We start from the raw sequence: 26,952 nt of genomic DNA, 5'->3' as shown, positions 1-26,952 counted from the left end.
ACTTGGAACGCCCTTTTGAAGAATAGGTAAAATTTGGATGACTTCCTTCATCTGGAAAATCCACCTTCTCTGCTAAATTCAACCTATTCTTCAAACCCCAGCTCAAGTCCCATAAGAGTTTCTGACTACTCTAGCCCAAAAGTGATTTATAATTTGAAAAACTATCATCTAAACCAAACTTCCAGGACTTCCCTGGTGGTGCAGCGGTTAAGAATCCACCTGCCAGTGCAGGGGACACGGGTTCGAGCCCTGGTCAGGGAAGATTCCACATGCTTTGGAGCAACTAAACCCGTGCACCACAACTACTGAGTCTGCACTCTAGAGCCTGCAAGCCACAACTACTGAGTCTGCATTCTAGAGCCCACAAGCCACAACTACTGAGCCTGCGTGCCGCAACTACTGAAGCCCACATGCCTAGAGCCCGTGCTTCACAGCAAGAGAAGCCACTGCAATGAGAAGCCCACACACCACAACGAAGAGCAGCCCCCGCTTGCTGCAACTAGAGAAAGCCTGCGCGCAGCAACGAAGACCCAATGCCACCAATAAATAAATAAATAGATTGATTAATTAAAAATAAATAAACAAACAAGCCAAATTTCCTATAGTGATTTATGCCTGTCTCTTCTACTCCATTTTCGGTTGAGCTTTTATTTAAATTTTATATTATCACAGAAAATTTTCCTGGAGTTTGCATGGTCTTTCCAGCTACATTTTCAGCTCCTTAAGACAGTGGCTATTAACTATATACCTTTGTATTCCCTATAGTTCCTAGGGAAGAGAAACTAACATTTAAGTGCCTATGATATGCCAGGTACCATACTAAATGGTTTCTTATATATATCTCACTTATTCCTCACAATAAACTTATGAAGATAGATATCAGTGCCCCCATTTTACAGATGAGGACATTGCACTTGAGAAAGGCTAAGTAACATACCCACGGCATTTAACTAGTCAGTGGCAGAGCTGACTACACCACCCATCAAAATAGCTTGCAAATAATACATGTCTTGGAGGCGTAAAAGGCTCAAATGATTTATACATTTTTCTACTTGACCTATTTGTATCCCACTCTGAAATTTAGAGTGTCATGGAAACAGATATCAAAGAAACCAAAAGTCTTCTCAAAAATTAAAATTTGGCATGCCAATTGTTAACTAACAGCCAAACCACAGGAATTCACGAAGACCTTGAAGTTAGACAGAAAGTCATACTTTGGGGTAGGGGGGTTAGATTAAGGGACTTAAAGAGATTTTTTTCATTTATTTTATACGTTGCCTTGAGTTCATGTAATGTGAAGTGAAATGAATCACACAACAAAGTGGACCATTCTTTGGGTGCTTACCGCAAGTCCATATCCCTTTCAGAACATTCTTTCTCTTCTCTTTTCCCCTTTCCTAGGGTTACACATCTTTCTGGAATGACTGCATATCATCTGGCCTGCGAGGGGGCATCCTGATAGAGCTGGCCATGCGAGGTCGAATCTATCTAGAACCCCCCACCATGCGTAAGAAGCGACTACTAGACAGAAAGGTAGAGCGTCCTCTGCGAACATCCTCTTATGAAAGGGCAGATATCAACAGTCCATTTTGGATGAATAGGAAGATTTGAGTAGTGAGACAATATAAATATTACTTATTCAGTTGTCCCATTGTCTAGCAGGTTTAATTATCCTGTAGCAGGGAAAGAAATCCAAGTATCCATGGTCAAAAGAGTTATAAGAAATTCATGATTTTGTCTTCCATTTTTATGCAGAAAAATCACATTAGGATGGTGTTGATTATTTTTCTCTATATATCTGTACCTATAATATTATGAAATAGAGTATTGTATATGAAGAGGCAAACGTGGGTCAAGTTCAGTCTTTACTTAACTCTGATCATCCTCAGATAACCATTCAATTTCCCTCCTTCCAAGTATTTTGCAAGTTCTCTCTAGCCTATGAGGTATACCGCTCTCTCCATTTTCTTACTACTCATTTTTCCACTCACAACTTCACTGTCATACTCAGCAGTCTACTGAAACTACATTCTTAGGTGTCACCAGCTAATTTTCAGGCTTCAATTTATTTTTCTCTTTTAACCTATATGTGGTGTTCAACACTTTTGACTACCTCTTACTTGAAACTTTCTGTTCTTTTAAAAAATTATTTATTTATTTATTTGTTTGTTTTTATTTGGCTGCGTCGGGTCTTAGTTGCAGCATGCGGGATCCTCATTGCACCATGCGGGCTTCTTTAGTTGTGGCGCATGGGCTTCTCTCTAGTTGTGGCATGTGGGCTCAGTAGTTGCAGTGCACGGGCTTAATTGCCCCACAGCATGTGGGATCTTAGTTCCACGACCAGGGATCAAACCTGCATCCCCTGCATTGGAAGGTAGATTCTTAACCACTGGACCGCTAGGAAAGTCCCATCTGTTTTTGACCTTTGTTATATTACATCTTCTTGCTTCTCTGGCTGTACCCTATTTCCTTTACTTTTCCATTCCTTAACATCTAAGTCTCAGTTTGTATCACTTTGTATAACTTTTGGAGATATCATTTACTTTTACAGCTTCATCTATCACCCCCATGATATATTAACTCCCAAATTTCTAGGCCTGTCTTCTTTTTCCACCCCCAGGAACATAGTTAAGTATTGTCCAGACATTTCAACTTGGCTTTCCCATATCAGTTAAAACCAAACTTCATCAACTTTTCCTGACTTTCCTATCTTTACTAATTGTTTCACAAGTTGGTTTTCCAGGCTCAAAGAGTTATTGAATCTTTTCTCCATTATCATTTATATCCAGTTTGTCATTGGGGCCCACTTCAAATGTTTTTTTATCTCCCTATTATCACCCCATACTAGATTTTAAATTTCTGAGGACAGAGAAAATATGTTATGCTGCTTTGCATTTCCTTTGACTTAGCCAATAATATATGTATAGCATATTGAATAACTTTAATTTGAATGAAGTATATCAACCAGGGTCTCTTGTTTCTTCTTTTCTGAAAGGTACTACTAAAGTCAGACAGCCCAACGGGTGATGTTTTACTGGATGAAACTCTCAAACACATCAAAGCAACTGAACCCACAGAAACTGTCCAAACATGGATAGAGCTACTCACTGGTAAGATGACTCAGAATGATTTAAAAATCCCACATTTTATAATTTTTATCCTACTCTTAAGGTTGGGAGAAGAAGTATAGAAGGTCAGGGTGCTGCGTAAGATATATATGGTTCACTGTTTAACTGTACTAATGAGGGACAAAAAAGACATGATTAATCAGTACGTAAAGTTTTCCAGAGCTTCATCTTACCTCTTTCCACCTCATAAGCTCACAAGAAATTTTTTAACAACCATGTTGATGTATAATTCACATCCCATACAGATGACCCATTTAAAGTATACAATTAAATGGATTTTAGTATATTCACACAATTGTGCAACCATCATCACAACCTAAGTTTAGAACATTTTCATCATCCCCAAAATAAACCCCATACTCATTAGCAGTTTTCCCCACATTTCTCCAACCCTCCTGCCCAGCTACAGGCAACCACTAATCTACGTTCTATCTCTGTAGATTTGCCTATTCTGGATATTCCATATAAATGAAATCATACAACTTATGGTTTTTTGTGACTAACTTCTGAGGATAATATTTTCAAGGTTCATCCATGTTGTGGCATGTATTAGCACTTCATTCCTTTTTTTCTCAAGGGCAAGTTCAAAAACTTTAATATGAATAATCAAGCCTAAGGCATAATATTTTAGGAGAATATTCCACAGGGCACTTTGAGATCCCAGCCAGTGTCACCTTCTGGAACAATTTTTTTTTTTTTTTTTTTTGCGGGCCTCTCACTGCCACGGCCTCTCCCGTTGCAGAGCACAGGCTCCAGACGCGCAGGCTCAGTGGCCATGGCTCACAGGCCCAGCCGCTCCGCAGCATGTGGGATCTTCCCGGACCGGGGCACGAACCCGTGTCCCCTGCATCAGCAGGCGGACTCTCAACCACTGCGCCACCAGGGAAGACCTGGAACAATTTTTTTAACTGAAGGTTTTATTGAGACATTTGTATATTCACATGCAGTTGCAAGAAATAATACAGAAAGATCCCTTTATATGCTTTGTCCAGAATCCCCCACTGGTAACATTTCTCAAAATTTTAAAATATGACAACCAGGATACTGAAATTGATACAATCCACCAATCTTATTAGAATTTCCCCCCGCTTTTTTTTTTTTTGGCCACACTGCATAGCATGCAGAATCTTAGTTCCCCAACCAAGGATCAAACTTGTGCCCCCTGCAATGGAAGTGCAGAGTCTTAACCACCGGACCACCAGGGAAGTCCCAAGAATTTCCCGTTTTAATTTGACTCCTTTTTATTGCCAAATAATATTTCATTGTATGGTTATACAACTTTAATTACTTATTCATCAGTTGATGGACATTTGAGTTATTTCCACTTTTTGGCTATTATGAATAGTGCTGCTATGAACATTCATAGACAAGTTTTTGTGTGGACATGTTTTGACTTTGGGGGGGTATATAGTTAACTTTTTATTGTGGTAAAATATACATATTTATTATCTTAATCATAAGTGTACAATTCAGTGACATTAAATACAGGCACAGTGTTATATAACCATCACTTCTCTCTACACTCAAAGCTTTCACATCATTGCAAACACCCCTCTTCCTCCCTCCCCTCATTCCATCTACTTTCTGTCTCTATGAATTTGCCTGTACTAAGTAACTCATATAAGTGGAATCATATAATATTCTCCTTCTATGTCTGGCTTATTTCACTAAGCATGTTTTCAAGATCCATTCATTTTGTAGCATACATCAAAATCTCATTCCTTTTTATGGTTGAATAATATTCTACTGTATGTGTATACCACATTTTGTTCATTTCATCTGTTGATGTACACTTGGGTGTTTCCATCTTTTGGCTATTGTGGATAATGCTCCTGGGAACATTTTTGTACATATATCTGTTCAAGTCACTGTTTTCCATTCTTTTGGATGTATATCTTGGAGTAGAATTACTGGGTATGTGATAGTTCAATGTTTTGAGAAACCACCAAACTGTTTTCTACAGAGGCTGCACTCTTTTACATTCTTACCAGCCAAGTGTGAAGGTTGCAGTTTCTCCACATCCTCATCAGCACTTTTTATATTCTAATTTTTGTTTTGTTTTGTTTTGTTTTTAATTATAGCCATCCTAGTAGGTGTGAAGTGGTATTTCACTGTGGTTTTGATTTGCATTTCCCTAATGATTAATGATGTTGAGCATCTTTTCATGGACCATTTATATATCTTCTTTGGAGAAATGTCTATTCAAGTACTTTGCCCATTTTTGAATTGGCTTCTGTTGTTGTTGTTGAGTTTTAGAAGCTCTTTCTATATTCTAGATAGTAATCCCTTATCAGATATATGATTTGCAAATATTTTCTCTCATTCTGTTATTTCTTCATTTTATTGATAATAACTCTTGATGTACAAAAATTCTTAATTTTGATGAAGTCCAACTTATCTACTTGTTGCCTGTACTTTTGGTGTCATATCCATGAAATCTTTGCCAAATCTAATGTCATAAAGATTTTCCCCAGTGCTTTATTCTAAGAGTTTTATAGTTTTAGTTCTTAAATTTGGTTCTTTGATCCATTTTTACTTAATTTTTGTATATGATATAAGGTAAAGGTTCAGCTTCATTCTTTTGCATGTGGATATGAAGTTTCTCAGAACCATTTGTTAAAAATACTATTCTTTCCCCCTTGAATGGTGTTGGCAGCCTTGTTGAAAAATCAGTTGACCATATCTGTGAGGGTTTATTTCTGGGCTCTCTATTCTATTGCATTAATCTGTATGTTTGTCCTTATGCCAGTACCATACTGTTTTACTTACTGTAGCTTGGTAGTAAGTTTTGAAGTTGGGAAAGTATGAGTCCACTAACTTTATTCTTCTTTTTCAAGTTATTTTGGCTGTTCTGGGTCCCTTGCAATTCCATATGAATTTGAGGATCAGCTTTTCCACTTCTGTGGAAAAGGCTGTTAGAATTTGATAGGGATTGTGTTGAACCTGTAGATCTCTTCGGGTGGTATTGCCATTTTAACAGTGTTAAGTCTTCCTGTCCATTAAAAGAAGCTCAGTCTGTCTTTCCATTATTTATGTGTTCTTTAATTTCTTTAAGCAGTGTTTTATAGTTTTCAGTGTACAAATCTTCCACCTCCCTGGTTAGACTTATTCCTAAATATTTAATTTTCTTAGACACTATTATAAATGAGATTGCTTTCTTAATTTCATTTTCAGATTATTCATTTCTGATATATAGAAACAACTGATTTTTTGTGTGTTCATCTTGTACCCTGCAACTTAGCTGTGTTTATTAGCTCTAGTAGCTTTTTGTGTACTTTGGGGGATTTTCTATCTGCAAACAGAGATAGTTTTAGTTTTTCCTTTACAATTTAGATGCCTTTAATTTTTTCTTTCTTGTCTACTAGCTCTGGCCAGAACTTCCAGTAAATTGTTGAATAGCAGTGGTGAAAGCAGGCATCCTTGTCTTTCTTGTTCCTTGACCTTTGGGGGATCTTTTACAATTAGCTTTGAGGTTTTCATAAATACTCTTTATCATGTTGAGGAATTTTTCTTTTACTCCTAGTTTCCTAGAAGTTTTTATCATGAAATGGTGTTTGTTTTTCTCAAGTTGCTTTTCTGAGTCAAGTTAGATGATCATGTGGGTTTTTTTTTCATTCTGTTAAATGATGTATTACATTGTTTGACTTTTTATTGAGTTAAAATTGGCATAAACATTATATTAATTTCAGGTGTACATCATATTGATTCAATATTTGTACATATTATGAAATGATCACCACAATAATTCTAGTTAGTATCCATCATCACACATAGGTAGTTTTTTTTTCTTGTGTGAGAACTTTTTAAAAAAAATATTTATTTCTTTGGCTGCACTGGGTCTTAGTTGCAGCACATGGGATCTTCATTGCTGCATGCAGGATCTTCATTGCGGCATACGGGACCTTTTAGTTGTGGCAAGTAGGATCTTTAGTTGTGGCATGTGAGCTCTTCGTTGTGGCATGTGGGATCTAGTTCTCCAACCAGGGATCGAACGTGGGCCCCCTGTGTTGGAAGCATGGAGTCTTAACCACTGGACCACCAGGGAAGTCCTGAGAACTTTTAAGATCTGTTTTCTTGGAACTTTCAAATATATAATACAGTGTTATTAACTGTAATCACCATGCTGTACATTACATCCCCAGGATTTATTTATTTTAAAACTAGAATTTTGTATCTTTTGATCTCCTTCACCCATTCTGTCATTCTCCCCCTCCCTGCCCCTAGCAACTACCAATCTGTTCTCTGTATCTATGATTTTGGAATTTTTTGTTTTTGTTTTACATTCCACATACAAGTGAGATCATAATAGTATTTGTCTTTCTCTGTCTGACTTTTTTTTTTTTATAGATTTATGTGGGCATTCAGCCTCACTTATTTATTTTATTTTATTTTATTTTTTAAAAAATATTTATTTATTTATTTGGTTGTGCTGGGTCTTTGTTGCAGCAGGCAGGCTCCTTAGTTGCAGCTCGCAGCCTCCTTAGTTGCAGCAGGAGGACTCCTTAGTTGCGGCTCGCAGGCTCATTAGTTGCAGCAGGTAGGCTCCTTAGTTGCAGCTCAAGGGCTCCTTAGTTGCAGCATGTAACTCTTAGTTGTGGCATGCATGTGGGATCTAGTTCCCTGACCAGGGATTGAACCCAGGCCCCCTGCGTTGGGAGCACGGAGTCTTCACCACTGTACCACCAGGGAAGTCCCTCTGTCTGACTTACTTCACTTAGCATAATGCCCTCAAGGTCCATCCAGGTTGTCATGAATGGCAAGATTTCCTGTTTTTTATGGTTGAATAATATTCTGTTATATGTATATGTGTTCATATATGTATGTGTGTGGTGTGTGTATATACATATACCACATTTTCTTTATCCATTCATCCATAATTGATATTTAAGTTGCTTCCATGTCTTGGCTATTATAAATAATGCTGCAGTGAACATGGGGTGCATATATCTTTTCAATTCTACTCAGAAGTAGAATTACTAGATTATATGGTAGTTGTAATTTTAAGTTTTTGAGAAACCTCTATACTGTTTTCTTTTTTTGTAATTAAAAAAATTTTTTTTAATTTTATTTATTTTTTTGGCTACATTGGGTCTTCATTGCTGCACGTGGGCTTTCTCTAGTTGCGGTGAGTGGGGGCTACTTTTCATTGCAGTGTGTGGACTTCTCATTGCAGTGGCTTCTCTTGTGGAGCATGGGCTCTAGGCACGCAGGCTTCAGTAGTTGTGGCATGCGGGCTCAGTAATTGTGGCTCATGGGCTGTAGAGCACAGGCTCAGTAGTTGTGGCGCACGGGCTTAGGTGCTCCACGGCATGTGGGATTTTCCCAGACCAGGGATTAAACCATGTCCCCTGCATTGGCAGGTGGATTCTCAACCACTGCACCACCAGGGAAGTCCTATACTGTTTTCTGTAGTGACTGGGCCAATTTACATGTTCACTAACAGTACACAAGGGTTCCCTTTTCTCTATATCCTCACCAACAGTTGTTATTCTTGGTCTTTTTAATATTAGCCATCTTAACAAATGTGGAATGATATCACACTATGGTTTTGATTTGCATTTCCTTGATGATTAGTGATGTTGAGCGCATTTTCATGTGTCTTTTGGCCATTTGTATGTCTTCTTTAGAAAAATGTCTATTCAGGTCCTCAGCCCATTTGATTTTCTGTTACATTCCTGGGATAAATTTTACTTGATCAAGGTGAATAATCATTTTATTATGCTGTTGGATTCAGTTTGCTAATATTTTATTAAGAATTTTGCATCTATATTCATAGGACTTATTAGTCTGTAACTTTCTTTTCTTGTGATGTATTTTTTTAATTTATTAATTTATTATTATTTTTTGGCTGCATTGGGTCTTTGTTGCTGCGCGCGGGCTTTCTCTAGTTATGTCGAGTGGGGGCTACTCTTCATTACGATTCACAGGCTTCTCATTGCGGTGGCTTCTCTTGTTGTGGAGCACAGGCTCTAGGCGCACAGGCTTCAGTAGTTGTGGCACACAGACTCGGTAGTTGTGGCTCACGAGCTAGGCTTAGTTGCTCCGCCGCATGTGGAATCTTCCCAGACCAGGACTCAAACCCATGTCCCCCTGCATTGACAGGCAGATTCCTAACCACTGTGCCACCAGTGAAGTCCTCTTGTGATGTCTTTATCTGGCTTTAGTATCAGGATAATCCTTGCCTCACAGAATGAGTTAGGAGGCGTTCCCTCTTCAGTTTTTTGGAAGACTTTGAGAAGGATTTGTGTTAATTCTTGTTTAAATGTTAGGTAGAATTCACTGATGAAGCCATCTGGTCCAGGACTTTTCTTTTTGGGGAGGTTTTTGATTACTGATTTCATCTTTTTTTTTTTTTTTTTTTTGCGGTACGTGGGCCTCTCACTGTTGTGGCCTCTCCCGTTACGGAGCACAGGCTTCGGACGCGCAGGCTCAGCGGCCATGGCTCATGGGCCTAGCCGCTCCATGGCACGTGGGATCTTCCCGGACCGGGGCACGAACCCATGTCCCCTGCATCAGCAGGCGGACTCTCAACCACTGCGCCACCAGGGAAGCCCTGATTTCATCTTTTTACTTGCTATAAATCTGTTGAAATTTTCTATTTCTTCATCAGTCAGTTTAGATAATTTGAGTGTTTCAGGGACTTTGTCCATTTCTTCTAGGTTATATAATTTATTGGCTTACCATTATTCATAGTATTCTCTTATAATCCTTTTTTTAATCTTTGCAAGGTTAGTTGTAATGTCCCCACTTTAATTTCTCATTTTAGTTGTTTGTATCTTTTCTCTTTTTCTTTGGCAGTCTACCTAAAAGTTTGTGAATTTTGTTGATCTTTTCAAAAAACCAACTCTTTGTTTCTTTGGTCTTCTTTGTTGTTTTTCTGATCTCTCTTTTTGTTCATCTCTTCTCTAATCTTTATTTCATTCCTTCTGTTAGCTTTGGGTTTACTTTGCTCTTCTTTTTCTAGTCCATTAAAGTGTAAAGTTAGGTGATTGATTTGAGACTTACTTTTTTAATTTAGGCATTTACAGCTATAAATTTCCCTCTGAGCACTGCTTTCACTATATCCCATACATTTTAGTGCATTGTGTTTTCATCCATTTCTAAGTATTTTCTAATTTCCCTTGTAATTTCTTCTTTGACCCATTGGTTGTTTAAGCTTGTTTAATTTACACATATAGGCAAATTTTCATTTTCCTTCTTTTACTTATTTCTAATTTCATCCCATTGTTGTCAGAGAAGGTACTTTGTATGTATCTTTTGAAATCTATTGAGATTTATTTTATGGCCTAACAAGTGGTCTGTCCTGGAGAATGTGCCATGTACACTTGAGAAGAATGTGTATTCTGCTGTTAGGTGGAGTGTTCTGTATATGTCTGTTAGGCTTAATGAGTTTATTATGTTGTTGAATCTTCTATTTTTTAATTATTTTCAGTCTACTTGATCTAAGTCTCATTGAAAATGGGGTGTTATAAAACTGTCTACTTCTGACTGTTCTGCCCATTTTGCTTCATATATTCTGAGCCTGTTCTTAGGAGTGTAAATATTTATACTTGTTATATCTTCTTGTTGTACTGAACGTTTTATTAATATATAATGTCTTTCTCTGTCTGTCTTACCTTACATAATTTTAAATCTATTTTGTCCAAAATTAGTATAGCCACCCCTGCTGTCTTTTGGTTACTATTTGAATGGAATATCTTTTTCTATCCATTCACTTTCAGCCTATCTGTGTCCTTTGATCTAAAGTGAATCTCTCATAGACAGCATATAATTGGATTATGTTTTTTAACCCATTCTGCCAATTTTTTCGTACTATTAAGTAGTTTAATCCATTTATATTTAAAGTAATTACTGATAAGGAGACAGTCAATTCTGCCATTTTGCTGTTTGTTTTCTTTTTTAAATTAAAAAAAATTTTTAATTAATTTTTTTATTTATTTTATTTTTGGCTGCATTTGGTCTTCATTGCTGCACACAGGCTTTCTTTAGTTGTGGAGTGGGGGCTACTCTTCGTTGTGGCACACGAGCTTCTCATTGCAGTGGCTTCTCTTGTGGAGCATGGGCTCTAGGCCCACGGGCTTCAATAGTTGTGGCACACGGGCTCAGTAGTTGTGGCTCGCAGGCTGTAGAGTGCAGGCTCAGTAGTTGCGGCACACGGGCTTAGTTGCTCCACAGCATGTGGGATTTTCCCAGACCAGGGTATGAACCTGTGTCCCCTGCATTGGCAGACGGATTCTTAACCACTGCACCACCAGGGAAGTCCCATTTTTTTTGTTTTTTGTTTGTTTTTTCCTTCAGCCTCGCCACACAGCTTTCAGGATCTTAGTTCCCTGACCAGGGATTGAACCCACACCCTTGGCAGTGAAAACACAGAGTCCTAACCACTGGAACACCAGGAAATTCCCTACATAGTGTTTATTATATGTTGCTAGATTTGTTTGCTAGTATTTTGTTGAGCATTTTTGTACCTATATTCATAAGGGGTATTGGTCTATAGTTTTCTTGTGAAGTCTGTCTCCAGTGAATAAACTGGGTGAACCAACACACACCCAATAAATAAACATTTTCTCTCATTTCTTGGTTTACTTCCATCTAGTGTGCTTTTGCATTAGCAGGAATATCTAAGTGAGAGTAATCAGAAATTACTCTGATTTCCTTATCAGAGTAATACTGTGTAGACTAAGGAAGTGTTCCCTCCTCTTCCTCTTCTTTTTTTTTAAGCATTTGTGAAGGATTGGCATTAATTCTTCATTAATGTTTGGTAGAATTACCAGTAAAGCCATCTTGACCACACTTTTCTTTGTGGGAAGTTTTAAAGTTACTATTCAATCTATTTACTTGTTATATATTCAAACTCTCTCTTTCTTGTTGAGTTGGTTTAGGTAATTTCTGTATTTCAAAGAATTTGTCCATTCTTCTAGGTTGTCTAATTTGTTGGCATCCTGTTTTTCATAGTATTTCCTTATAATTCTTTTTATTTTTGTAAGGTCAGTAGTGATGTCTCCTCTTTCATTCCTAATTTTAGTAATTTTGAGTCTTCTCTCTTTATTCCTTGGTCACTCTAGGTTTGTCTTTTTTTATCTTTTCATTGAACCAAGTTTTGATTTGATTTTCTCTGTTTCCTCTCTAATCTTTATTATTTCCTTTCTCCTGCTTGCTTTGGGTTTAGTATGATCTTCTTTTTCTAGTTTTTTAAGATAGAATGTTAGGTTATTGATTTGACATCTCCTTTTCTAATATAGCATTTGGATCATAAATTTCCCTCTTCGTACTGCTTTAAGCTGCATCCCATAAGTTTTGGTATGTTGTGGGGTTTCTTTCATTCAACTCAAAAGTATTTTTTAAATTTTCCTTGTGATTTCTTCTTTGACTCATTGGTTATTTCAGATTGTGTTGTGTAATTTCCACATATTTTTTAATTTCCCAGATTTCCTTCTGTTATTAATTTCTAGTTTAATTCCATTGTGATTGGATAGCATACTTTGTATGTTTTCAGTCCTTTTAAATTTATTAAGGTTTGTTTTATGGCCTGGCATATGGTCTATCCTGGAGAATGTTTCATGTGCACTTAAGAAGAATGTACATTCTACTGTTATAGGGTAGAATATTCTATAGATGTCTTCTTAGGTCTAGTTGGTTTATAATGTTGTTCAAGCCTTCTATTTATTTTTCCCATAGGTGAGACCTGGAACCCTTTCAAATTACAGTACCAGCTGAGAAATGTAAGAGAGAGAATTGCAAAGAACCTAGTAGAGAAGGGTATTCTAACCACTGAGAAGCAGAATTTCCTCCTATTTGACATGACTACTCACCCAGTGACCAATACAACAGAGAAGCAGCGACTAGTGAAAAAGCTTCAAGACAGTGTCCTAGAGCGGTGGGTAAATGACCCTCAGCGTATGGACAAGCGAACACTAGCACTACTGGTGCTAGCCCACTCCTCTGACGTGCTAGAGAATGTCTTCTCCTCTCTGACAGATGACAAGTATGATGTGGCAATGAATCGGGCCAAGGACCTAGTGGAACTGGACCCTGAGGTAGAGGGGACAAAGCACAGTGCCACAGAGATGATCTGGGCTGTGCTGGCAGCCTTCAATAAATCCTAAAGCCAGCAGGTGGGTTTCTCCTTTTCCCTTACTGGCCAGTGACTGTCAGAGACACCATCAGCAAGCTTTGTGTGATGAGATGTTTTCCATCATGTTTTTTCCTTCTCTTGAATCAAACTCGTTATTTGGGGAGAGCAACTTCAAGGCTCCTGTATAGACCTTGACTATTATAAGCAGACTTTATTTTTCCCTATACTTCCACTCCAGAGGTGAATAAACTGGGTGAACCAACACACACCCAATAAATATTTTCTCTCATTTCTTGGTTTACTTCCATCTAGTGTGCTTTTGCATTAGCAGGAATATCTAAGTGAGATTTGGATTTCTCTAGCCACAGAATGTGAATGAGATGTAGAGCAAACCATTTATCATATATTTAAAATTTTATTTTCCATTTTAAATATATGTTTTCAGTCTGTCTCTCAGGCTCTGCTAAGTAATGTAGCTTGTTGAAGTGACCATCTCTTTGAATAAGGGGCAATGGAAACAAAACTAATTTTCGGAGCATATGGTCTCTGGGATATAAACGCGTGTCCCGCTAGTGGTTTTCTCATTTTTCCTTTTCTAACCTAATGAGAATATTCCAAATGTGATTACCTGGTTCTCACAGTCCTAGAACCAGAAATATATTCTCTACTCTCTCTCAGCATTATCCTACTCCATCATTCATTAGAACAGAAGTCTAAATGAAAAAAATGTATCTCTCAACCACCTCCTTCAAGCAGTCAGCAATACAATTTGCAAAGGGAGGTGGCATCAGAATTTTCTCTCTTTAGCACATGACTATCCTGATTCCTCCTGACTACTTTAAATGTCCCTGCTCTGATTGAATTTAGGGAGTTGTAAATTTCAATTGCAGAAGGCAGCATCCTGAGTCCAGACAATATATCTAAACTCTAGATCTTCTTGTTCCCTATTTTGGCTTCCTACATAAATTGATAGATTCTGTCTATATTTAAGGGTTCTGGAGGTACTTTTATCTATATTTAATCCACAGATACCCTTCTAGTCATTAGTCTTGTCTCAACACAACCATCTGTCTAACCAAATCGCTAAAACATTTTTTAATTCAGTAGTGAATGCAAACAGAAGCTTAGTAAGAAAAATCCTGTTTAGAAGGGCAATTTGTTCTTAAAAGCATCCTGATATAAAGTCCAGTATTTGGGAATATAAAGAGGACAGGCACCAAACTGTGCTAATGTCAAGCATTTGTTATGCTGATACTTTTAATGGATCTTGCCTCTTGACAGCTACAGAGAAACGGGCTATCAAAGGGCTAATACAGATGATCCAGACCTGACATCAAATCTTCCTGATCAGAAGTAATTAAATGAATGATTGTAACTTCATCTTCTCCCCTAAACCTGTCTAGCTCCACAAAATTCCCAACTCAATTAACTTTCTTTTTTCACTTTTAGGTATCACTTAGGTGACTAGAGATATAAATTTTAAAGTGAAACAAATTCTTAAATGTGAAGCTGAGTAGAGCTTCAGTCTGGCTCTCTAAAAGTATAAAAACCAGTCCCTGGTTGCCTCTACCTGACTTAGTTTTTTCTTTCCATATGAAAACAATTCAGCATGAATTGAAACCAGGTTTTCCTGTGGAAAGTTTCAGCTTGATTGGGAGAGTAGAAGTTGAGTTCTTTCTAGCAACTCTTGGTCAGTGTTTATTTTTATATTGTATCTCGATAAGATGAAGATGTCTTCAGTTTGAATCTGCATAATGTTCATTGCAAAACACCTTTTCATTTAATGCATATGGCCTTCACATTTCTGTATAATAAAGATTATTGTCTCTGGTATCTCTGTGCAGTTTTACAACTTCAGTTATTTTAACTGGAAATGAGAACTTTTCACACAAGGCCAGTAACACTCCCGGTTTACACTAGGATACTAGCCTCTGTTTCATCCTGTGTGGAAAATTAGGCATACACAAATATTACAATTGTAACATATATATACTGGAGGGCAGGGCATGTTAAGTCTAACCCGAACACCAGCTAATGTAAAGTCTGAATAGTGTCTCCATCTCAAGCAAAATAAGTTACCCAATTACACCATTATTACCATGAAAATAATGAGTATATTCTATCCTATTAATAACTACTTGCACGTGACACGTGAACTTACTGAAGAGCTGAAAGTCTTAGGTTGCAAGTGTAGGTAACATACCTAACTATAACAGAGTTAACAATGTGTGAAAAGAAAGATAATTGAGCTTGTAATTGGCTTCTTGTTCTTCACTTTTATAATGTCTACAGCATAAAGGACAATAAGAAATGTATTTACTAGGATTGTTTATACTTGTTATTTTTATTTCAGAAAAAGTATATTGTTTTCCCATAAGTCATCCTTTGTAACAATGTTTCTCAAAATGTGGTGCATCAAAATAACCTTTGTGGGAGTGAGTACTTTGCCAAAATACAGGTTCCTAGTAAATCAGTCTCTGGGGTTGGGGGCTTAGGAAGCTGCATTTTAAACATAGTCTTACACGTTAAAATAAGCTTACACGTTAAAATTTGGGAACACTGCTTTATATTTTATTGCCTATAATTCATTCATCCAAAAAAATATTGAGTACTTACAAATTAAATGGCACTTGCTAGGTGTGACAATAAAAAATTGTGTAGGACACAATTTCGGCCCCCAAGAACTCACATTTAAGTGGGCAAATAAGATACTTTGTGATAAATGCTCATGTGGAAGTAGAAACTTAATTTTTTTTTTTTTTTTTTTTTTTTTTTTTGCGGTACGCAGGCCTCTCACTGTTGTGGCCTCTCCCGTTGCGGAGCACATGCTCCGGACGCGCAGGCTCAGCGGCCATGGCTCACGGGCCCAGCCACTCCACGGCATGTGGGATCTTCCCAGACCGGGGCACGAACCTGTGTCCCCTGCATCAGCAGGCGGACTCTCAACCACTGCGCCACCAGGGAAGCCCAAACTTAACTTTTAGAAGCACAAAGAAGTAGCATTCTTCCTGGGAACACTAGGAAAGACTTAGAAGAGGTTATTTATTATAGTGGCTTTCATGTATTGAGTACTTTTCTTGTGAGGTACTATTCTAACCACTTCATATATTTTCTCATTTAGTCCTCAACACTAAAAAACCATAGAAGATTATTTTAAAGAAAATTCAGAGAGGTAGTGAGGCTTGCCTAAGGACACTGTGCAGAGCTTGAGTTCAAACACAGGCTTTTAACCACTACTCTCTCCTGCCTTCATTTAAGCTCAATCTTGAAGAATCTTCTCAGGTTGAAAAGGAAGAGCCAAGGCTATGCTGGGCTAGGGAAACAAAATACAGAATGTACAAAGTAATTTGTTATGCGCTAGAATTTCATGAATGTGTGTGCTTTTCACATATCTATCTCTCAAAAGAGATTGTTCTAAGAGAGTATATTCAAGTTGTAGACTAAAGAAGGGTTTTTGGAACTAGCAAATTATCTGTTTTTGTTTACCTTCATTTATTCCTTCTCTGATGCTTTTCTTACATAAAACTTTTCTGGCATATCATTTTCCTTCTCCCTTAACTTCTTTTAACACTTCTTACAGGGCAAGTGTGCTGGACATAAATTCCCTCAGTTTTTATCTGAGAAAGTATTTATCCTTCGCTTTTGAAGGATAATTTTACTGGATATAGAATTCTAGATTGCTGGGTGTTTTTTTGTTTTTGTTTTACAGTACTATTTTATTTTTTTAAATATGTATTTATTTATTTGGCTCTGCCGGGTGTTCATTGTAGCATGCCAGATGAGGGATTTTTAGTTGCGGCATGCAGAATCTAGTTCCCTGACCAGGGATCGAACCCAGGCCTCCTGCATTGGGAGAGCAGAATCTTAACCACTGGACCACCAGGGAAGTCCCCAACACTTTAAATATTTCACTGTACTCACTTCTTGCATGAGTGTTTTCTGATATCAAATTTTAACAAAACTGGGCTTCCCTGGTGGCACAGTGGTTGAGAATCTGCCTGCCAATGCAGGGGACACGGGTTCGAGCCCTGGTCTTGGAAGATCCCACATGCCGCGGAGCAACTAGGCCTGTGAGCAACAACTACTGAGCCTGCGCGTCTGGAGCCTGTGCTCTGCAACAAGAGAGGCTGCGATAGTGAGAGGCCCGCACACCGCAATGAAGAGTGGCCCCCGTTTGCCCCAACTAGAGAAAGCCCTCGCACAGAAACGAAGACCCAACACAGCCAAAAATAAATTAATTTTAAAAATTTTTAACAAAACTATAAAGAGAATTCTAATTGAAAGATGTTTTAAATGTTCTTTACCTTTTCCATACAGCTAAAATGCACAGATTATATATTCATATAATTTCTAAGAATGTGTTTTACTCCCTAAAGAATAAAAATAATTGCTTTAATGCTGAAATAAGTTAAGTAGAATAGATTTTTTATATTTTCCTATCACCTATTACATGTGTACATGAATCTTTGTTCCTGTGTCCCCAGTTCTTCTCAAGGCCTTGGTCTGCCTGCCTTTTCTCCTCAGTGAGTTCCAGGTGTGTACATAATTTGGAAAGAGACAGACTAGACATGACTTCTTATTGATAAGTGAGAAAGGGAGCCATCCCTCCCAGAAAGCAATAAAATTCTACGGAATGCAAGTCAGAAAAGCAAGGGTCACTTCCTGGCAGAAATCTTTTTCTAGCAGCCCCACTCACTGCTGTTAGTTTTTCTTTACATTCCAGATTGTAAAAAAGTAGATTCAATTTGGGTGGAAGGTGGGGAACAAATACTCCATAAGAACTCTTCAAATAGATGTGTTTTGTGTAGATTTTTGTTCCCTGAATATCAGTACTCTGCCCACCACTTTTTTTTTCTCAACTAAGTGAACATTCCCAAGAATAATAGCATATTTTATCTGAACTTACTTTAGAAACTCAGCTAGGAATCTAGAGGCTTCTGCCCCATCAGAAGGACTGCTTGACCAAATCGCCATGTTTCTGCCCCATATGCAAGCCCAATAGATGTATGTTATTCTCCTGATTTGATGGGAAAAAATTCAAAGCCAAAGTTTTTCTCATATATTTCAGAGATGCTGAGATCCCACTCCCAATCTAAAGATGAGTACTTCTTCAAAGATTTCTGGACATTTAAAGCCATAATACAACACCTCAAAATACTTATGGGTTAGCCTTAATAATAATTTTTCAAAAAAACTTTTTCCCCTAGCTCTGTCACCCCAGCCTTTCTTGAACTCCTAAGTGGAGGCCAGAAGGGTCTTAGATAACTTAGTTTAAACTGATTTATATTAAACTAAATTGGATTCCTATCATTTGAGAGCAGGGAGGAAGAGATGTTTATGATCAAAGAGGGGAAGACTAGAGAAGGTAACAGAATAGTTGACTAGATTCTTAACATTATGAACATTTAAAAGACTGAACAAACACTTTTTATTTTAAAATGTTCATGTTTTAAAAATTAGATGACCTAATTCAGTCTTTCATTTCTCTCCTCCATCTTACTCTTCACATTTAGATACCTTTTAAAACTTTTTATGGAATCATAACCAGAGAAAATTGCTTAAATCAAAATAAATAAAAATGTATGAATGACTCAGTAATGAATAGTGAGCATTCCTATGTAACTAGCACCCAAGTCAAGAAACAAAACATTACCAGCTCGCCAAAAGCCCCCTTCATGCCCTCTCCCAGTCACTATATCCCTCCTTCAAGCTAACTACAATCCTGACTTTTAATACAATAGATTGGTTTTGCTTTTGAACGTTATATAAATGAAATCATCCAATATGTATTTTTTGTGACGGTTGATTATTTTATTTTGAACATTTGGGTGGTTCTAGTTTGGAGCAATTATAAATAGAGCTGCTGTGAATACTTGTTTTGGTGAACATGAGAATGCATTTCAGTTGGATATATGTACCTAGGAGTGGAATTGTTGGACTATAGGGTTTCAATTACATTTAGCTTTAGTATATAGTGCCACCAGTTTTCCCAAGTATGGTTGTACCAATTTACACTCCCACCAACCATACTACAGAGCTTTTAAATTGTCAAATCATAAATTTGGGGCACGTAACTGAACACAAATCTGAATAAATGAAGGTCACTGTAAATTCCTGTGACAATGCTTTAATTTATGGAAACAACTTCTCTGGTGGGCTTCAGTGGGTCTCTGTACACCCTGAAAATATGTACAGTATTTTTGCATGTATGCATGTGTCTGTACATGCACTTTGAGGAGAGAAGAAACACAGCTTGTATTAGATTCTCAAAGATCAGATTTTCCATACTTTGGAAAACTGGTGGCTGTGTATACTAAAGCTAATCATAATCCAGTCCTTCACACACACACACACACACACACACACACACACACACACACACACACACACACACACACACACACACACACACACACACACACACACACACGTTAAGAATGATTGCTTTATGGGAGCCCAGCAATCAAGAAGCTATTTGCGGGCTTCCCTAGTGGCGCAGTGGTTCAGAGTCCGCCTGCCGATGCAGGGGACACGGGTTCGTGCCCCGGTCCGGGAAGATCCCACATGCCGTGGAGCGGCTGGGCCCGTGAGCCATGGCCGCTGAGCCTGCGCGTCCGGAGCCTGTGCTCCGCAACGGGAGAGGCCACAACAGTGAGAGGCCCGCGTACCGCAAAAAAAAAAAAAAAGAAGCAGCTATTTGCTTGCTATTAGCAAACTGTTCTACGTTGGTTATGGTGCATTGACATAGACAGTCTGAATAGGCAGGTTTCCTGTGGTTAACAGAGAAGGATTAGCACCCTTGACCACTTAATTTTCCTTTTATTTTTAGCAGGTTAAAATCCTTTATTAAAATAGCTTCATAATGTTTTGATAACTACATATTTTGAAAAGTTTTTTTTTTTTTTTTTTTTTTGCGGTACTTGGGCCTCTTACTGTTGCGGCCTCTCCCATTGCGGAGCACAGGCCCCGGACGCGCAGGCTCAGTGGCCATGGCTCACGGGCCCCGTCGCTCCGCGGCATGTGGGATCTTCCCGGACCGGGGCACGAACCCGTGTCCCCTGCGTCGGCAGGCGGACTCTCAACCACTGTGCCACCAGGGAAGCCCCTGATAACTATTTTTATAACAGCTTTATTGATATAAAATGCACATACCATATAACATACCTACTTAAAGTGAATAATTTGATGGGTTTTTAGTATATTCACAGCATCATGCTATCACCACAATCAATTTTAGAACATGTCATCACCCTAGAAAAAAACACATACCCATTAGCAGTCATTCCCCATTTCCCTCAGTCCTAGGCAAACACTAATGTACTTTCTGTCTCTGCAGATTTGCCTATTCTGGACATTTCATATAAATGGAATCATACAATATGTGTCTTTTGTGACTGCTTCTTTCACTTAGCATAATGTTTTCAAGGTTCATCCATGTTGTAGTATGTATCAGTGCTTCATTTATTTTTATTGGCAAATAATATTACACTGTATAGAAATACCACATTTTTGGACTTCCCTGGTGGTCCAGTGGTTGAGACTCCATGCTTCCACTGCAGGGGGCATGGGTTCAATCCCTGGTCGGGGAAGTTCCACAGTCCGTGTGATGCCTCCAAAACAAAAGTGCTCTCCTCACCAGTGTGTCAAAAAATAAATAAATAAAGCAATGTGGATATTAAAAAAAAAAAAAACCTCTTAAAAAAAAAGAAATACCATATTTTAAATGATGTCTTTAGAGAATATAATGTGTCCAAAACAAAATCTATATTTCTTCTCCTAAACCTCCTCCTTTCATATTTCCCCATATTAGTAAATGGTGCCATCATTCACCTAGCTGCTCAGGCCAAAAGCTTTGAAGTTATCCTGGATTCTCATAACAGCAAATTCTGTTGGTTGTACCTTCAAAACTCCACATCCAGCCATTTTCAACCTTCTCTGTAGCTACTACCTCCTAGTCCAAACCACTGTCATCTCTCCTAATTGGTGTCCTGCTGCTGCTTCCACTTCAATGCAGTGTACGGCAGAGGTGAGATATTTATGATGAGAGGCTTTTCTGTTCTCAGGGGGGAAATCATTTTTAAAACTTTGAAATGGGAAAAAACATTATTGGGTATTGTCTAGAGGAGTCTTTGGCATAATCGATCTATGGCTTTCATTGTCTTTGAACTACTTTACAATTTGTAAATTGAGAAAACTGATGGCAGTGCAAATGATTCTTATACATAGAGAGACAAATGAATTTTGGCCAGTGAGATACAATTTCCACCCTGTGAAAAAGATAACTCCAAACATAATATTTTATGCCCTGTAGATATTGGCCAATTTTATATCTATTAGCAATTTCAGCATTCTTAATTGCCTATATATGTGTCTGTCTTCAGATTCTCTTTTGAACCAGTTTAACATCTTACTAGTTCCCTCATTTGTATGAGTTATGATTTTACTTTTTTGAAAATTATCTTTAACACTGTGTTATTCTGATCATTTAGCTACTTTTCTTAGGCTACACTTAAGGCCAGCCCTAAGAGTATACATTTCTAAAAGAGACAAGGAGAGGATTGAGCTTGGTTAATTCCCTGGTATTCTAAGTCTGGCCCATCAGAGAGTGCTAATGGCATGTGTCTTAAACCCAGATATTTCTGCAGTTTTCTGGCCACGCTGTGCGGCATGTGGGATCTTAGTTCCCCAACCAGGGATCGACGAGGGATGGAACCCATGCCCCTGCATTGGAAGCATGGAGTCTTATCCAGTGGACCACCAGGGAAGTCCCCAGTTTCACTTTTTATATTCTTTTTATATTCCATTCTTCTGTAGAACCTTGCTTAAGCACTGATGAATTTTACAGTGTTATTCCAAGATATCTCATCTCTCATACTCTGAAAAGATTTAGGTCTTCCCCTGAAAAATTCAAACATAAACAAGAAAAAAGACCAACAGACTAGGAATAAACAAGAAGTTCAGGTCCTCTTCTCTCCTCACTTTCCCCCCTCCAATCTGCTCTTCTCCCTGTATTTGCTTTTTGGTAAATGGCACCACCATTTACTCAGCAATTTGGGATTCATCCTTAATTCTCCGTCACCTTCATTCCCTACATCCAATATCATTTGTCTCTTCAGCTTCTCTTCATTCACACGGCCCTGCCTTTGATCAGGCCTTTCAAGTCTTGCCTGGATTACTGCAATCCTGGAGTCTCCCTCTCCATTTCAATCCAATCTCCACATGGCTACTGTTGTCAAAAAACCTTGGCTCTCTGTGCACCGATGCTGAAAAGAAACACGGAGATAGAGATTTTGAAGGATAAGGCTTTGAAGGCTTTATTCCTCTGCCATGCAAAGGGAAGACAGATCAGGCTAGCGCCTCAAGAACTGTGCCCCCCTCCCTGGGGAACTGAGAGAGGTTATATAGGCAGGGCTCATAGTCTATGGTAGGTGATAAGGCTCTAGTAATGAAGCTCTTGTATACTTCTTCCTGAGTTAGTTCAAAACAGTCACAGCTGGCTCAGGCAAGCCCGGTAATTGGGTCCGTTTGTCTCTGGGTTATCTGCCTGCAACCTTCTTTCTGAAATGCAACTGCTACAAGGAGTGATTTGCTACAGGGGAGTGCAGGGTGTAATTCACATAGTGTTAAGGAGTGATAGGTTAGCTTCATGAAGTACAAATCTAGTTACAGACACTATAGATTAGTAACAGTTAAAATAAAACTAGGAGTGATTGACTCAGGCCAGTTTGTTTCTTCTCTAGCCTGTTCACTGTTCCCTTGTTTTCTTTTTTTTAATTAATTAATTAATTAATCTGGCTGCATCGGGTCTTAGTTACGGCGCACGGGCTCTTTGTTGTGGCACGCAGGCCCCAGAGCAAGCAGACTCAGTAGTTGCGGCACACAGGCTTAGTTGCTCCGCGGCATGTGGGATCTTAGTTCCTGGGCCAGGGATCGAACCCGCGTCCCCTGCACTGGAAGGCAGATTCTCAACCACTGGACCACCAGGAAAGTCCCCTCTTGTTTTCTTTGTTTATCAGAAAAGTCTCATTTCTCTTCTTGCTGCAACACTACCACAGTTATATCTTTCCAAACCCCAAGTCTAACAATACCATTTCCCTGCTTGAAATCAGAGGTTCCCCCTTTGGCTTCATGAAACCCCAACACTTTAGCATGACTTACAAGTCTCCCCAGGACCCTAGCAACCTGAACAGTGTCATGTCTTGCTGCTCCACAGGGGTTCCAAATCAGCCTTATTTGCAGTCTCTCCTTAGGGAGCTTTTTAAAAGTATAGATTTCCAGGCCCCAGCCCAGAGATGCTGATTCAACTGGGGTGAAAGAGGGCTGAGGAAATCTGTATTTTTATAAAGTTCTCTGGGAACTTCTAATCGACCGAGTCTGAGAACCAAGGATCCAGAACATGGAGTTTCTTATGGCTCTATGTCTTTTCACATGAAGCTCCTTCTGCTTGAAAAGGTCTTCTCCACACTCTCTTTTTTTTTACCTTGAGTATTCCTATACTTCCTTAAATGTCATCTCCTCCAAGAAACTGCTTTTAATAGTCTTTGCCAGTGTAAACCGTCTTCATCTCTTATCTTCTTAGTCATCTGTGAACAGCTTGAAGGCAGGGACTGACCTTTATCTTTGCATCCATCCATGGTGCCTGAAATCGAGCAGGAACTTGCAGGGCCTTCTCAGGGACAGATCTCACTGTGTCCCTCACCTCTTGTTTATAGAAAAGCTTTAGCCTCCTAGGCCTTCCCCAAGTTCCAAAGAGCAAATTTAATCAAGAAAAGTGAGAAATGCAGAAACAAAGGAAATCAGTCAAGCAAGACAAAATAATAGTTTAGCCATAAAGTCAAGGACCTTTAGTTCCTCCTCAAGGGCTGTAGATAATATCCTGAGCCATATCCTTGAGTTCTTTTTCAGATATTAAAATCCCCACCAGGCAGAGAAAGTTAACTGCATGCTGACCACCAGCACACAGACCCCAGACCAGTTGGAACCAGAAGGTTGATGACTGAGATTCACAAAACATCACCATGTTACCTCACCATCACCAATTAGAGAATTGTGTAGGAGCTGATCACACAACCTATGACCCTCTCCCTCACACTGGCATTAAAACTCTTCTCTGAAAGCCATGGGGGGTAGGGAGGTTTGGGTCCTTTGAACACTAACTACACATTCTCCTGTGTGGTGCCCTGCAATAAACACTGTACTTTTCTTCATCACAACCCAGTGTCAGTATATAGGCTTTGCTGTGCATCCCAAGCACAGCAGACCCAAGTTTTGTTCGGTAACATGCCCAGCACAATACATAACACGTAATGAGTGCTCAATGAAATTTGTTGGATGAAAGAGGAGTCTTGCTGGGCTAGCAGGATCTCACTCCCTCTAGAAACTCTTGCTATAGATACTTTCTCCTCAGTCAGGGGTCAGTCACCCTCTAAACTTTTATAAGATAGGGTGGTCCTCTAAACTGTCTTCCTTTCCTCCTCCCTCCTGCTAATCTCCAATTTTCCTACTCATCCTCATAGTCCCAGTTTAGGTTCTCTAACATCTAAAACATTCCTTGACCAGCTCAGCCAGAAATTATCTTTGAAACACTTATAAATACAACTCATTTGGTAAGTGTCATACATTACCTAATATTATAGTTACTTCCACAGAGTGTGGTACCTTATATACTTAAATACACGTGTTGGTGACCTATAGCTCATTCCAACATATGGGTCACAGACACCCTGTCCTAACCACCTTCCCTATCATGCTCTGGAACTTCAAATTTTGTGACTTCACATTTGCTTGATTGTATCAACAGTGACTACTATAGCCATATCTGGCACCAATTATAATTATTATAGGCTAGAGCTCACCATAACCTACAATGTCTCCACCTTCCCAGATACAAACTGAAATTTCCCTCTCACTGCAACTTCCTATTCATCTGCCTCTCAGTCATTCCCACCAAATCTGAGCTTCATCTGTCTCATAACCAGTTCTTCAACTCTTTTCTACTCCTCCCAGTTCATCAATCTCATTCTGTCTTTCCTAAAGAGCCTAGATGCCACAGTCAGCTATTTCAACAAACTGGCAAACCATTCTAGACTTCCTCATTGTCCTCCCTCCACTGTTCCTTCTTTACCAGTCCTTCGTCCTGGTTAATTAACTCAGGCTGTCTGTTTTCTCCATCCCAAGGCAGCCAGGAATTACTGACCAAAGTCACAAAGCCATGCTGATTAGGACTACTACACATTCACTCTTATCTAATCTCAGGTAGATCTTTCTTGCTGTTTTACATCATTGCCATTTTCTATGGCACATTTTCTACCCCATTTTTCCTAGATCCTCTATCCCATGCATCATCCTTTTTATTCTCAAAAGATTAACCTCAGAAAAGCAAGTCCATTCAATATGACTTCTCTAAATGTTTAGCCACCTCAGAATCTCTCTGTACATTTCCCTTCCCATTCTTCCTTTTCAGTGGCCAAAGCCAACCTGTCTGCCTCTCTCTCTCTCCTGATCTAATGATCTCCTCTGAGACTTTAACTTTTTTTTAAATTGAAGTATAGTTGATTTACCATGTTGTGTTAGTTTCAGGTATACAGCAGTGATTCAGTTATGCATATGTGTGGTGTGTGTGTGTGTGTGTGTGTGTATATATATATATATATATATATATATATTCTTTTTCAGATTCTTTTCCCTTATAGGTTATTACAAACTATTGAGTATAGTTCCCTGTGCTATACAGTAGGTCCTTGTTGGTTATCTATTTTGTACATAGTAGTGTGTATATGTTAGTCCCAAACTCCTAATTTATCCCTCCCCCCTCTTTCCTCTTTGGTAACTGTAAGTTTGTTTTCTATGAGACTTTAATTATTTATCTCTTCTTTAAAGTAGTTAATTATATTTTTAGTTTTTCTCTCAATTAGCCCTTCCCCTTTTCTAAAACTTGCTTAAATCTTTCCTACTCTCCAAAAAAAGAGAGTTCTCTGCTGCTTCCTCTTCTGTTCATTGTCCTCATTCCTTTCTTTGCTTTATTGTTAAATATTGCTACCACCTCTTCACTCTTTAACCACTTGCAATTAGCTTTTGCCCCCTTCAACTTTAACTTCTCTGTTACTTCTCTCTTCTTATCACTCTGATCATTTGTCTCTGTGTCCCTTGCCAACTTTTCCCCAGGTTTCTGTCTTGGGACTTCTTTTTTTTTTTCTACTTTCTCCTTTGTTGATCCCATCTAATTCCACAACTTTACTTATAATTATGTGAAGAAGTCCAAATTTCATTCATATTTGGCTACTACTTTTATTCCAAACTCCAGATCTATATTTCCTAGAACGCTAAAATTTCAGCTATGGAGATCTCAGAGGTCATTTAACCTAAGTCTTCATTGCCTGGATATCTCCACCAAATGGCTCACTGGCTTTTAAAAAGTCAATGATTTCAAAACTGAACACCTCATTTTCTGTCTGCTTCCAATTCCATTTCCAAATCAACTCCTCTTTTTGAATTTGTTTCTACAAGTAGTCACCTTGAGTCACATGGTCTCCTCATTCCCTATATTCAGTCAGCTGCTAATCTAGTAGATTACATTGCCACAGACTCAATTACGTTCACTGTTTTCCATTCTAAACTATCATGTTTCTAGTTTAAATCCTAATTATCTCCTACCCAGAGTATTGCAGTGGACTCCTGGCTAGACTGTCCACCCCCACTATCTTTCTGCTTGGAATTCTGAATGATTTTTATTCATTACCACTAGATTAA

At 38.6% G+C, this 26,952-nt stretch overlaps 1 protein-coding gene across 3 annotated transcripts in view; it reads left to right on the top strand.

Moving 5' to 3' along the window:
• GOLPH3L (golgi phosphoprotein 3 like) overlaps positions 1-15,036 on the top strand; it is a 37,398-nt gene extending 22,362 nt beyond the window's left edge. For 2 of the 3 annotated variants that reach the window (XM_067727668.1, XM_067727669.1), the window contains 3 exons: positions 1,402-1,533; positions 2,996-3,110; positions 12,807-15,036. In XM_067727668.1, coding sequence (XP_067583769.1) covers positions 1,402-1,533; positions 2,996-3,110; positions 12,807-13,234 — 675 coding nt within the window. In that variant the 3' untranslated portion in view covers positions 13,235-15,036. The remainder of the gene's footprint in view (positions 1-1,401; positions 1,534-2,995; positions 3,111-12,806) is intronic. The other variant, XM_067727670.1, reaches the window with a different exon arrangement.
• The last annotated feature ends 11,916 nt before the right edge of the window (positions 15,037-26,952 follow it).

The sequence above is a fragment of the Pseudorca crassidens genome, chromosome 2, assembly GCF_039906515.1.
Source record: "Pseudorca crassidens isolate mPseCra1 chromosome 2, mPseCra1.hap1, whole genome shotgun sequence".
Taxonomy (NCBI): Eukaryota; Metazoa; Chordata; class Mammalia; order Artiodactyla; family Delphinidae; genus Pseudorca; species Pseudorca crassidens.
Note: the sequence above shows the minus strand (reverse complement) of the source record. Positions and strands in the feature narration are given on the sequence as shown.